Source organism: Elephantulus edwardii, unplaced genomic scaffold, assembly GCF_000299155.1.
Source record: "Elephantulus edwardii isolate Elephantulus edwardi_28Jun2011 unplaced genomic scaffold, EleEdw1.0 scaffold00002, whole genome shotgun sequence".
In the NCBI taxonomy this organism is placed as follows: domain Eukaryota; kingdom Metazoa; phylum Chordata; class Mammalia; order Macroscelidea; family Macroscelididae; genus Elephantulus; species Elephantulus edwardii.
In genome coordinates this window covers 16,297,003-16,311,753 of record NW_006399752.1, presented here as the reverse complement: position 1 = coordinate 16,311,753, position 14,751 = coordinate 16,297,003, and the positions used below count along the sequence as shown (strand labels likewise).

Genomic DNA, 14,751 nt, shown 5'->3' with positions numbered 1-14,751 from the left:
GTGGGTCACAGGCAACTTGACGGCACATAACCGCAAAACATCAGCCTTCAGTGATCAGTTCAAAGCCATAGTCATCACTATTCAGTCAGAATCTGCATTGATCCTCCAGAGTTTCTATTGTGATCAGTTATTATGCTATAAATCAGTCCTTAAGAGTTGAAGAAGCAGTAGACATGGGTCAGGGAGGTGAAGTGGTTGAGGTAAATATCTCTCTAAAAGCTTCGACTTTGACCAACTTGGAAGCAAGTTTTCGAAGAGTATACTAAGTGCTGTGAAAATTTCAACAAGGTTATCAATATCTTTTTAAATTTTATCTGTACCAATTGGGGGCATCCATGGCCTGGCACTCCCAGAAAAAATAGTTTTGGGCCTGGGGGAGGAGATGGATTTGGAGTTTTCCTGACCTTGCCACCTTGCAGCAAGAAACAAAAATTATGCCCCAGTTCTAGAGGACACCTTGCTCCCCCCAGGGAAGCTATCCTCTTGCAGCAGTACTTTGCTGCAAATCGAAGAGAAGAGGTATTAGCCCACAAGAGTCAATCCTGGAGCTGAAGTTCAAGACAAAGGACATTTTCTCAGAACTTTCTAAAAAGCTGTCCTTGATACTTGCACCTGACAGTTGTACTCAGAGACTTCAAATTGAAGAGATACTAGCTGCATCATATGAAACTGGCAGCAGCATGAGGTGTTCAGAATCACAGAAATCGTGATGGCTTGAGACTTAAGCCATCATATCAAGGGCGAGTCTAGTGGAGAGTGATGGTGTAGGTGGAAGTAGAAAGGGATGCTGGTGGAGTAGGGAAAGGGGTAGGTCAAAATATACATGGCAAGGGTGGATAACAACATTGAATCTATCAGTCATTTTTCTAATTGGGTAAATGTCTTCTGTTCTTTTCTGTAAAATGCTTGTATGTGAGATATTATTATAAAAAATCCAACCCAAGAAAACAGGCACGGTTTTTCCCCTGGTCTGTCTCTCTCTTCAGACCAAGGGATCCCATCCGGGAGCCCCCTTAATAAAGCTTCATTAGCTCTGTTGTTGTTGTTGTTGTTATGTGCTGTCGAGTCACCTCGAGAGGGGCCAAAGACTTCAGAGTGACTCTCTGGTGGGCTAGGAGAATGAGGCTGCTCAAAGCCATCAGAGTGAAGTCATACTGTTTAGCCTGGAAGGTTTGCTGAAGGCCAGGACCACTGACCAAAATCCAGAGCTTGGTCAGAGAATGGAGGACAGGGCCCTAGCCTAGATATTAAAAACAACCACCCACAAACACACACACATACACACAACACGCTTCTTTTCAATTGGCATGTGAATATACTTAGTTCTGGGGGAGTTTTTTTACATCCTTCATGCTGTTACTACTTCTTACCCTCCCACTTTCTTCCATTTAGAACAGGAATGTCTACCCAGTCCTTGTTGTGTGCCAGTGAGTCAGAACCCAAGTCATAGCTGACCCTCTGGGAGGTTTTAAGGTGCAGTAAATTACATAGGAGATAGCTCATCATTTTCTGCCATTATTCTTTGGAAGAAGATAACTTTTATTCCATGTTTCAAAAGTTCACAGATGAAGGAATTTTGCCTCAGAAGGAATATGCTCAGATTATCATTTATACTTGATAATGAATTCTAAGACTTGGAGTTGATGTAATACTTTCAGATCATATAATGGGGTGAATGTGTTTTGAGTGGAGGAGGTCAGGAATTTAGAGGGACCCAACAGTATAATGGTTAATTTAAATGGGATTAAATTGTGTCTAGAAAAAGAAATTGTCAATATTAATCTCTGTATCTGTGGTTTTAATCTCATTTCAGAATGAATAATGTTTGATTTGTTAATGGTACAGTGGGTGTTTGTTAAATCTATATCTCTTGAGATTTATGAAAGAGTAGAGTAAGCAAACATTCACAAACAAACAGGGAAGATATAAACCACGTGATCTCCAAGGAACTTAAAAATAGAAGCTTAAAAGAGACACACAGACTTTCTCCCCAGAGCAAACAGTCTTCCCCTGGAGGCAGCTTTTGAAATTCTCATCTTTTAAACTGTGAGAAAATCAATGTGGTTTGGTAAAGTTACTTGTCATATTTCTGTTATAATGGCCCTCGCTAACAAAGACACATGACTAAAGAAAGTAAGAAGTCTCTGATATGCTCACATACTTACTGAAATGTTGGGAGTTTGAGTTCACCCAGGGTAGCTTTAGAGGAAAGTTGACTTTAAAAAAAAATCAGCCATTAAAAGCCCACAGGTCTGCTCTAACACACACGAGTACACCACAAATTCAAATAATGGCAACCGGTTTAGATTTATTTGTTAGTTTCTCTGCAGATTGTCTCTGTGTTGTACTGCTTCACTGCTTATCTAGACAGGCAACAGCTCTGATTTTGCCTCTGCTTTCTGCTAGTGCTGAGCATAATGGTCAGCCAGATTCGATGACTTAGAGTCTGCTCTGGTCATTTCTGTATATACATTTTGCCCTGGCTTTCTGGATGTCCTTGCGTTGTTGGTAGGTGTCATTGAGTCCATTCAGAATCAGTTCCCTTTTGTGACAGCAGGACTGTTGCTTAGGGTTTCCTAGGTTGCAGTCTCTACAGGAGCAGGCTGCCAGGACATCTGTCAGGAACGGCTGGGTACTTTCTAATCTCCAGCCTTTTGGTCAGCAGCCTTGTACTTCACCTTTGCATCAGTATGGCACCTTTCACCTGTATTAGTTGAGATTTTTAAATTCTTATTCTCAAAAGGAAAGAACCCGGTGACCCCGAGGTTCAGTACTCTGCTCCTAAACATGAGGTTATACTGCAGCCCTTCCCTTCCACCCGGCTAGTCCCGGTGATAGCAGCATTATGGAAAGTTTATAGCCTTGGAAACCCTATAGGGTCTTTCTGTTGCTATTGCTGGGTACCATGGAATTAAAATCCACTCATAGCTGATCCTGCAGCAGGTTTGCAGAGACAGTAAATTGCCCATCTCCTATCGTAGATTCACAGGGCTGCCAACACAAAGGTTTGACAATATCACCTGGCTGTGAAAGAAAGGTGGGCTATCTCCTCTGGTGCAATTTACTGCCTCTGAAAACCCACTGGAGAGTGAACCACCCAGTTCTGACTGTTTTAAAACAACAAAAAGCCACCAGAGCTCCACTAAACAAAGAGAATATTCTGTTTTGCCTCAAACATGAGTGCTTTGTTTATTTGTCTTTCAGTATTTTGGAGGAAACATTCTCCAGGTAGCACCTTCTCCACTTGAGTCCTGAGTTAGAAAAAACAAAGGCAAGCACCTTTATCTGTCCTTTAGACAGATCAATCTCCTTGATTATCTCCTTAATAATAAGATTATATCCTTGATAATAAGGGTTACTTTGCTCTTTCTGGAACCATGAAAGCATACCAGGAATGCAGATTGTCACCTTAAATATTACTACTGGGCTAGCCTTGGGCTAGTTAAGGAGAAGTTACAATGCCAGAAAGTTCTTATTTTCAAAGGTTTCATTTAAAATGAAAATAAATGCTTACATTTGTTATGCATAAACATGTTTATTGTTTTAATGACTCCCATTTCCTGTTCTGTCAGCCCATTTTCAGTTTGAACACCTAACAAAAATGTGTTAGTAACTTGTTTTATGACAGAAAATAAAAAGAAAAAAATGAATGTAAAATGATGGTTGGCTTTTTCTTTTTCTTGACAGGTTATTAACAAATTCAAACAGACTTACAACAACCAGAAATGCTGTATGGGCTCTCTCCAATTTATGTAGAGGCAAAAACCCTCCTCCAAACTTTAGGAAGGTATGTGCAAAATACATAAATTTAGAATCTATAGGTTTTAATGTCTCTTTATGGTAAATTTTAGCTATGGAAGAGACTTTTTAGAAAAACTATTTTAATTTCTTCACAATATTTGTCACATGTTGTTGTAGTTGTTGTTACGTGCTGTTGTGTTGCCTGCAACTCGTAGCGACCCTACCATGTGCAACAACTCTGAACCCTACCCTGTCCTGAGCCAGTCTTACTGACTCCAACACACCTACTACCACTGCCCCAGTTACTGTATTAATCCATCTCATCTGGTTTCTTCCTCTCCTGCACTATCCCTCCACGTTCCTAGCATGAAGTCCTTCTCCAAGGACTGATGTCTCTTGGCCACATGCCCAAAGCATGTGAGACAGAGCTTCAGAATCTTAGCCTCCAAGGAGAAACTTGGTTTCACCCTCTCCAAGACAGACCTATTTGTTTTCTTGGCAGTCCATGGTATGTTCAAGACTTCTCCAGCACCATAACTTGAAGGCATCAATTCTTTTGTCATCCTTAGTCATTGTCCAGCTTTCTGAAGCATAGCAAGTACTTGTGAAGACCATGCCTTGAATCCGGCACACCTTAGTCTCCAAACTCACATCATTGCTCTTTAGTACTCTAGAGAGGTCCCTGACAGCAGGCTTTCCCAATGCAATTCTTTTGTTTTTCTGGCTGATGGTCCCAGCAGTGTTGATTGTGGAGCCAAGCAAACTAAGTTGTTAACAATATCAATCTCTTCACCGTCTAAATGCATCAGGTCCTCCTCAGTTTCAGCAAAAAAGGATGTATCATCTGCATGATGTAGGTTGTTGATTAGTCTTCCTCCAGTCCTGATGCTACATTCCTCCTCATAAAGCCCAGCCTCCTGGTTGATTTGTTCTGCTTATAGATTGAAAAGGTATATGGAGAGAGGACACATCCCTGATGCACTCATTTCCTTATTTTGAGCCATGTAGTGTTTCCTTTTTGCATGAACACAATCAAGTGTTCCGAGATTCCCATTCTCCTCAAAGTTAACAGTAATTTGTTGTGATCCACATAGTCAAATGCCTTTGCATAGAAACACAGATAGGTTTTCATATGGTATTCTTTGATTCTGTCAAGATCCATCTGAAATTGGTGATCATGTCTCTCGTGCCACAACCACTTCTAAACCTATCTTATATTTCTAGTAGTTCTCTGTCAGTGTACTGTTAGAGTTGGTTTTGGATAATCTTTAGCAGGGTTTTGCTTGTGTGTGATATTAGTGGTATTGTTCTATAATTTCCACACTCTGTTGGGTCCCCCTTTTTTTGGAATGGGAATAAATATAGATCTCTTCCAGTCAGTTGGCCAGGTAGTTGTCCTCCAGATTTCTTGGCACGACATGGTGAGTACTTCCAGGGCAGCATCTGTTTGTTGAAATATGTCATTTGGTATTCCATCAGTTCCTGAGGCTTTATTTTTGACAAGTTCTTCAGAGCAGCCTGAACTTTCTCCTTCATCACCATTGCCTCTTAATCATGTGTTGTTTCTTGAAATTCTTCTGTGTCAGCCAATTCTTTTTGGTACAGTGACTCTATACTCCTTTCATCTCCTTTTAATGCTTCCTGTATTATTCAGTTTTCTCCCTACAGCATCCTTAATTATTGCAGCTTGTGACTTGAATTTGTTCTCTAGTTCCTTCAGCTTAAGAAATGATGAGGGAGTTTAGCCATTTTGATTTTCAGACTCCAGCTCTTTATTTCATCATAATATTTTGGTTTGTCTTCCCATGCTGCCATTTGAAATGATCTATTCAGCCCCTTAACTTCTTCATTTCTTCCCTTTGCTTTGGCTTCTCAGTGCTCTAGTGCAGTCTTCAGAGTCTCTTCTGACATCCACTTTGGTCTTCTTATGCCTTTGCATTCTTCATGAATGATATTTTTGATACCTCCCACAGCCCATCTGGTCTTCATTCATTAGTGTTTAAGGCCTCAAACCTATTCCTGAGTTGGTTTTTAAATTCAGGATGGGTGACTCAAGATCAAATGTTGATTCCTGTGGATTTGATTTGACCTTCTTTAGCTTTAATTTGAACTTACATATGAGTAGTTGATGGTCTTTTCAACAATGAGCACCTGGCACAGTTTTTACTGCTGATATTGAACTTCTCCAGCGATTCCTTCCACAGATGTAATTGATCTGATTCCTGTGAGAATATCAGGTGAAATACATGTTTGTAGCCTCTGTTTATGTTTCTTATAAACAGTATTTTCAGTGAATAAAATCATTGATTGTGCAGAATTCTATCATTCTATCCTTAGCCTCATTTCTGTCACCAGGTCGTGCTTTCTGACTACTAATCCATCTTCCTGGTTCCCAACTTTTGCATTCCAGTCACCCATTATTATTATTAATTATTATTATTAATACATCTTGGTTGCTTGTTTGATTGATTTCTTACTGCAAATGTTGGTAGAAATCATGTATTTCCATCTCCTTGCCTCTGGTTGTTGGTGCATAAATTGAATGATAGATGGTATTACAGGTCTTCCTTGTATGCATATAGATATTATCCTGTTGCTCCCAGTATTGTATTTCAAGATGGATCTAGAAATGAACTTTTTTTAATTTTGAAAGAAACTCTTTTTTCCCCCCTACCTTTTCATCACCAGTGTAGTAGACCATATGATCGTCTTGATTCAAAATGTCCTATGCCAATCCATCCCATTTCACCAGTACCTAATTTGTCCGTATTTATGCATTCCTCTTCTTTCTTAACGATGTCCAGTTTTCCTACATTCATGCATCGCACATTTCATGCTCCAGTCATTAGTTTCTCTTAACAATTATTTCTCCTCTTTTCTTTTTCTAAATTTGAGTGGTCGGTCTCAGTTGCCATGTCTGTTATTCTACTCTATGTGAGCTCTATTGTACATAGGGTTTTTGAAGGCCTCTTATATTTCGGAAATGGATAGTCAGTTGTCTTCTTAGTTTGTCTTTATTTCGGTACGTAGTTTCAGAACAGTATCTGACAGACGAGCACCTTAGTGAAAGGAGCCAATGAAAGACACTTCCCTTTACAGAGATAACCATACGGTCAGTGCTCTTGCCACTGGTGTGTGTGTCTTTTCCTTTCCCTTTCCCTGCTACATCAGTGTCATTTGCACTGCAGCACATCGACCACCTCCCACCCCCTCACCCTTTGATATGATGGCTTAGACCACAAGTCACTTTTGTGATATCTTGCACCTCCCAATGGTGCTGGTCTGTCATGCTGACTTTTGTCTCACATTTAGGAGGATTTAAGTCCAAATCCCATGGACCAGTTTCAGGGAAGGGTTTTTGTTTCAGGCAGCACTGGGAAAGGTTAGGTTTTTTTGTTTGTTTTTTTTTTCATTTCCAATGACATCTTTAAGAAAAATAGGGGCATTTCATTGAACAGAAAAGAAACACTGAACCAGAACTAAGGATAGATGGGCAGCAGGGCAAAGTCCCATCACCGCTATGCACAACCACATGCCCATCTTCTTCCTTCCACTCCAGGCAGGATTTCGCCCAGGTGTAGGGTGTCATCAGTGTCTGGCTTGAAGCACAGCTCCCTGGAGGTCAGAGGTTCAAATCAGGCCAACCATCTGGTCAGTCTCCTGCATGTAGGTGCTCTTTAAGGGCAAGGCGTAGCGCTTCTCCTCAGGAACATGGTTGCAGTTGGAGCTGGAGAAAGGTTAGGTTTTAAATCATCTAGTGTTATTCTTTTAATTTATAGGAAACATAAGTTCCTCAAAGGATTAAACCAGTTCATCCAGATTTTCTGTTATTTGTAAAACTGGAAAAAATTGTCCAGGGTTATTTGTACCTCCCCATTTTACTTTTTATTAGATTGTCTTCTTTTTCATCTACTACAAATACTATTCTGCTAGTAAGTTAGATTATTAATAAATCCTCAGTTTCTTTCTGATGTCTTCATTACATTATTAATAATAGAAATAACATGCATACATTTTGTATACTACTTCATTTTCCTTGTGTGTGTGTGAATTAAAGGGGAACAATGAGAACAGCACTAGGAGACACCTAATATTTGGTAAAAAATCTAATTATAAAAGAGCTTTTTAAAAAAATCTAATTATAAAGGACCTAGTTGTGCTCCTATTTCAAAAGCACATGATTTGAATCTACCAGCTCTGCAGGAAAAAGAGGGACAGTCTCTTCCCATGTGATTTACTGCTTTTGAGAACTCGCTGAAAGGTCAGCTGTGAGTCGGAATCAACTTGATGGCACATAACAACAACAATTATAAAGCATCTGGGGCAAGATAATAGATCTCTAATCAGAAAAGGTGATGTATGAGCTAGTACGTCTTCACATTTATATTTTATCCTTTCAGTTTTACGTATCATGATTTAAACACGGTTTGTGTGACTCAAAACATGACTGTTAGATCTAATTTTACAGTGGACCATTGATCTATTATGATACCCCATGATATGTTATGGATTCAGAAAAAAATTGCACAATGTTTCATGCTTACCATGTTCTTTGTTACATGTGGATAATTTAGAAGCTAACTGTAAATACTCAAAAGTAAAAAAGGAGAAGAAAATAGTTATTTTAACCAGAAATTTGGTTTAATATGTATGTGTCTTAGGAAGAAAGATTTTGAGAAAGAGAAAAGTTAAATAATGTTGCAGCAGCTGCCTTACTCAGTTTAAAAGGGTTTTGTGGGATTTGTACTTTTTAGCGTAGCATGTGCTTTTCTTATTGTTTTAATTTATATTAGAGACAGAAATATATATTCTTTTGCCTATATTTTCCTAATTCATAAAGTAATGTGTATAATAGAGCTCGAAACTTTTATGTTGGCAAATTTTTTTATGATTTCCTATGAGACATTTTTCTATATCATTAAGTTGGATTTTTTTTTTTGTTTTATTTCCCTGATCACATTTTTAAGATTTATTTTGCTTGGTTTTTTTTATCACTTATCTTTATATTTAATTACTAACTTATTGATGTGTTCATCTGTTTTGTAAGTTATCTGATTTAATGTGTCTGGATCATAGAGTCATACTTTTAGGCAAGAGTTATGCTGCCAATGCAAAGGCAGATAGTGTGAATCTTCCAGCTGCTCCAGTGGAGAAAGGTGTGTAGTCTCCTCCCTTGTGATTTGCAGCTTCTGAAAATCTGCTAGAGGGTTAGCTATGAGTGAGCTTTGACTCAGCTACACATACCATATCCTTATGTAGGATTCTGTTCTTTTATAAATCTAGAAAGTGTCTTACCTATCTGAAGATTTTTAATTTGAAGTTGTTATTTTTGTGTGTTTTTCCCCCTGGTGCTTAGTTTCTTTGCAGGTTTGTTTTGTTTTGTTTTGTTTATGTCTTACAGTACACACACACACAGAGATAGCATACCCTTGTAAACACTATGATGATGAAATGATGTAAAAAAGTTCTGGCATAGTGTGCACAATCATATATCACGTATGTTTCATAGTAATTACAGAAGGGAATTTTGGCCTTATTCATCCTTATTCAGTAGTTTGAAGATGCAACATTGGATCATATTTATAAAATAAAGGTATAAGACAAGTTCAGAAAACATGGGTTGAGTTTGCTATTGCATTTCCTCTGGGGCATTTCACAGCTAGTTCTGAGAGCTGTGGAATTCTCTGTAGCCCATCTGTGCCCAGATATGTTAGGCTGAAGATGATTCTATTTCAATTCTATAATAGACATTTATAAGCTTTATTAATTTAGTAACTCAGAAATTTGTATTTGTTTAAAAAGCAAATTAAAATAGTTCAAGAAAAGATGGCAGGAAGGGTGGAGATAAGATTTTTCAAGAAAGATTAGGTGCAGGTTATATTTAGTAATTTAGAATCTCTTTTTTAATCTAACTAACTTTTGTACCAGGAGCATCGAGTCATAACTAGAGGCAAGATGAAACCTCTAGAACATAAATAATTTTCAGAAAGCTATAGTACCTGAGGGAGCTCTGATAGCCTAGTGACAAGAAGCTGTGCTGCAATCCTGAAGGCACACAGTTCAAGGCCACCAACTGCAATCTCCTATTTGATTAACTGCCTCTGAAAAACTGCTGGAGAGTTCCACTGTGAGTTAGTTCCCACTCTGTGGTACACAAAAACAACATAGTACCTAATTTTCTTTTAAACAGAGTGAAAGCTGCCAAACATAAAAAAAGCCCTTAATATTGTTTGCATATTGACATATCTAACACTTAGCAGATATTTAGTATTTGAGGAGAGAGACTCAACACCACATAACTTATATAGGATTCTATTAGTGTATGTTAAGTTACACACACACACACACACACACACACACACACACACCACACACACCCCACACACACACACAAGTAAAAATTTAAAAAATCTCTGTATGAGTCGTTATGGATCAGAACCAAATAAATGGCACCTAACAAGAAAGAATAAAGATACAAAAATGTTCATGACAATATAAAGATCCAGAATTTGAGTGTTACTGTTTACCAGGCATTGCTTCTAAGATGCCACGTGCATCCTTACTGATTTAATAATCCTATTTTATCTTGGTTTCACTTATGAAGAAATTGAGGGTAATAGATGATAAGTAATTTGTTCAAGAACACAAAGTAGTGTTTAAATCTTGGTCTGTTTGATTTGATGCCTGGAAGAATCATAGAACTTACCTAATTCAGCTCCTGTTACTCTGAGAGGTAAAATAACTTGTTTACCTCACAACTGATTGGAGTGTTGTTTCTTGTTGTTATATGTAGTCAAGTCACTTTCTACTCATGGAGAACCTATGGAAAGTAGCTCTGAACCTGGTCTTTTGCCTCCAAAGTTTCCTTCCTTCATGGGTCCAAATTTTGAAGATTAAGTGTTGTAACTGACAAAATCATTGTAGCTTCCACCACCTCCAAAGACGAAGCTTCCATCATTAACAAATCCATTATAACCATCCTCACTGCCTTCATATCCTCCACCCGCACAGCTGCCGCCAAAGCCACCTCATCCACTGAAGGTTCCTCCTCGGCCAGAGTTGTCATTCCTACCAAAACCACCTCCGTGGCACCACCAGAGTTTCCAGAACAACTTCGACCTCTCGCTGGAAGCGGCACTGGCCATCTCTTGCTTTGATACGGCTTTCCTTACTTCCCAGTTGTGACCATTCATAGCCTGATATTTCTGAATAACAAATTTATTTACAGAATCATGGTCATTAAAAGTCATAAAAAGAAGCAGATAATCAAGGGGCTCTGAGTGCCCATGGAGGAAGAAGGTGAAGACATAGATGTTGCTCCTAGCACCCTGGGGGCAGCCCTCAAGCTGCCTCCTGCCCAGGCCTGGCACCACTTGCCTTCACATAAGCAGACAAGGCTGTGCAGGGCCACGGGATGCGCATGAAGAAGATCGGAGAGCATCCTGGATGAGCATGTGCAGTGGGTCCTGCTCATGCCTGGCTGCCAGTCTCCTAACAGTGGGCACGCAGCCAGGAAGCCTGCAATGGTGGGCAGTACAGCTGGGCACGGCAAACACACAGGCGAGAACGGGTCCAAACTGGACACGGCCAGCCTTTTCCACCACTGGCACGCCCATCAATGTGTGCACTATGGCGCTGCCAAAAGCAAGGAGCAGCTCGAGGCAGAGGTAGCCTGCTGTGTCCAGAGCAGTCCTGTGGACTCTGGAGATGCATGCCTATGCCACCAAGCCATGCCGTTTCCCAGAAAACGCAGGGGTAGCCCCTGCTGCTTTTGCCACTGCTGCCACCCCTACTGCAGCCGCCATCACTGCAGCCACCAATGCCCCTGTTGCTACTGTTGCTGCCACAGCAGCGGTCTGGCTTCAGTGGGAAAGCAGACATGTCCAGGAGGCCTGTCAAGAAGGTCAGGGTGGGTTGGGGTGCGGCCACCTCGGAGGTGCCAGGCTCACCTGAGGGCGTGGAGAAGATTCAGACTATACTGCAGTGAATCACTGAGGGCGAGAAAGAGATCAGCAGACACAAGAAGGCTGGTCACTGGCTTTTCGGAGTCAAGAGGCAGCAGGCCCGTGAAGGCTCCAGGCTCTGTCCATTGAGTGCATGGGATCGTGCACCCCTGGGTTAGCACCCAACTTTGGAACTCAGCCCAGCCTTCCTACCTCTTCATCCCACTGACCAGACTAGAGGAGGCGCACCAGCTGCTAGAGGAGGAGGAGAAGCGAGCCAGTAAAGTGAAGGCTGCGCAGAGGACAAAGTCTGAGGAGAAATTGGGGGATGCAAGCGCCCCGCCACCAGACAGCATCATGGTGGCCTACCACTTCTGTGAGGAACTGACTCCTTACTGGACTCTGCTGAAGGGCCACAGGGTCATCCTTGGCCAGTTCAAGGAGTTGCTGACCAAGAAAGGCAGCAGCTATAGATACAAGGAGTTGCTGACCAAGAAAGGCAGCAGCTATAGATACTGTTTCAAGAAAGTGAGTGACGAATTTGACTGTGGCGTGGTCTTCTAGGAGGTGTGAGAGGACCAGGCCATACCACCTATCTTCGAGGAGAAGATCTTCGGCAAAGTAGAAAAGGTCAACTGATCACAAGTGCTAGCCCTGAGGGCAAGAGAGCTCCCAGACAGGGCAGCCCTTTTGCTCCTGTATCTAGGGTGGAGTTGCTCTGAGGGGCCCCAGGCCCTTGGGGGGCTGCCTAGCAGTAGGTCCACCTGGTTGCCCGAAGCAATACTGAAGGCCTGCCCAATAGGGTAGCCCCTCCTTCCCCTTCACATCCCCCTATTTCCTTTCCCTACCCCAACCCCAATGCCGGCCAGCCCTAGCAGTCACTCTGCTGCTGACGGGCCCTGTCTGACCCTGGAGGCCTCGCCTGGGGTGGGGCTTTGCCCCCGGGTGCCCCATCCCTATGGGGACCCCCACTCGTGGGCCCACCACTTGTACAAGTCATTGAGTGCCTTTGACACAGCCTGTCCCTTTGCGGCCACTATGTGAATCCACAAGGGACCATTCCCCAGACAGCCACCAACGGCCCTCGTGCCCTATGTACGTCCATTTCTCAGGCAGGGCTGGCGGACAGCTGCCCCAGCCCTCCTCACCTTCACTTGTACAATGTTCTTTTCAAAAGTACTTGGATAATAACAAAATAAAACATTTGTAAACCTAAAAGAAAAGTTATAAAAGCAAAGCTCCTCTGCTAACCACTGCCTCGGTCATTCATGATTTCAGTCACCTCAACTTTTCCTGTAGTATCAAAATAATCTTGTATGTCATGTTCTTGAGTATCTTTTTTAATTGCACCAGCAAAGATCTTTTTCACAGTTAAGTGGGCACCTGGTCTTTGAGAATCTTCTGTTGAGACAGCCGTCTTGGGTTCTACAACCCTTCCATCCACCTTGTGGAGCCTGGAATGCATGGCTGTATCCACCTCTTCCACAATTGAATATGTGACAAACCCAAAGCCTCTGGAGGGGTTGGTAATTGGATCTCTTGTTACCACGCAGTCCACGAGCATCCCCTATTGCTCAGAAAGGCTCTTCAGACTTTGAACTGTTGTTTCAAAGCTCGGCCCTTCCATCAGCAGTTTCTGCAGCTATTTGGGCTCTTTAGGAAAAGCTGACTTTGACACGGTGGTAGAGGTAATAAACACTTCACCAGTGCTTTCTCGGCAATGTTCTCTGGCAGAAAACTTATCAGAACTTTTAGGGGTTTGTTACATTAAGGAAAAGAACAGTTTACTGACTTTTATTTGATAACCTTTTTCATGTACTTTCTATGTTTTTTGCTCCTCAAATGATTGATATACTTCTACTAAATTACAGTAAATCAACTTATTTAAGCTATATTATATTCAGTGATTTTAGTAAAGAATTAACTGGAACACTTTGGCTTCTCTGTGGGAAGATTTATGTATAATTTAAATGTAGATATGAAATCTTAAATACACACTTAATTGTTTTTTAAAAACTCTATATTACCTTATGAGAATGTATTATTAAATAAAAGAGTAATACAAATCATAATCAGTTTCATGTTTATAAATTTGATGATTTAAAATAATCTTTTTCTCTGGTTTTTTTTGGTTAGTATTCAGTTTTCTTTTTAAAAGGAGTTTTTATGTTTTCCTATAGAAACTTACTTAAATAGAGAAATTTTTTTATCTTGCTTCTTTGTTCCCTTCTAGGTTTCACCTTGCTTAAATGTCCTTTCACGATTATTGTTTAGCAGTGACCCAGATGTGTTAGCAGATGTGTGTTGGGCCCTTTCTTATCTCTCCGATGGACCCAATGATAAAATACAAGCAGTCATCGATTCTGGAGTCTGTCGAAGATTGGTCGAACTGTTGATGTAACTATAATTTATTCTTTTTATAATTATAATTTATTCTTAATGGTTGTATGATTATGTGTTAAATTTAGCAATTAGAGTAGTAGCCTCATAAGCTTCTCAGGAGTCACTGTCTTTAAAAAAGAGCTAAAAACAAACTGACTTAACACTTTATAGTAGAATTGTATATCCTATAGTTGAAGGTAATTATTTTATTAATGAATATGATTACTTTTTTAAAATACAATTTTTCTTTTATACTGAGATATGATTACTTCTGTGTTATTTTTAAAAAATGTTATTGTTGTTCTTAGATGCTGTCAAATCAGTTCCTACTCATCACAGCCCTATGTGCATCAGAATGAAACCCTGTCTGCTCCTGTGGCGTTCTCACAATCTCTTTTGTAATTAACTCCTTGTTAATGCCCCTCCATCTTCTTAGGTCTCCTTTGCTTTTATTCACTGTGCTTTTCTAAGCATGGTATCCTCCTTCTGGGACTAACCTTCCGGATAACATGGCCAGAGTGTGTAAGATGGAGTTTTTCATCCTTGCCTCTTACACTGCGGTTACACTTCTTCCAAGACAGATTTGTTTCTTTTTTTTTTTTTTTGGCAGCCTGTGGTATATTCAATATTTCTCACCAGCACTACAGTTCAAAGAAATTAATTTTTAACTTTTTGTTTTTCCATA

At 40.5% G+C, this 14,751-nt stretch overlaps 1 protein-coding gene across 1 annotated transcript in view; it reads left to right on the top strand.

The window, feature by feature from the left end:
• The window catches only part of KPNA5 (karyopherin alpha 5 (importin alpha 6)), a 48,308-nt gene that overhangs the window by 12,223 nt on the left and 21,334 nt on the right, over window positions 1-14,751 (top strand). Inside the window, exons 7-8 of the mRNA XM_006879151.1 lie at window positions 3,688-3,787; window positions 13,918-14,081. Coding sequence (XP_006879213.1) covers window positions 3,688-3,787; window positions 13,918-14,081 — 264 coding nt within the window. The remainder of the gene's footprint in view (window positions 1-3,687; window positions 3,788-13,917; window positions 14,082-14,751) is intronic.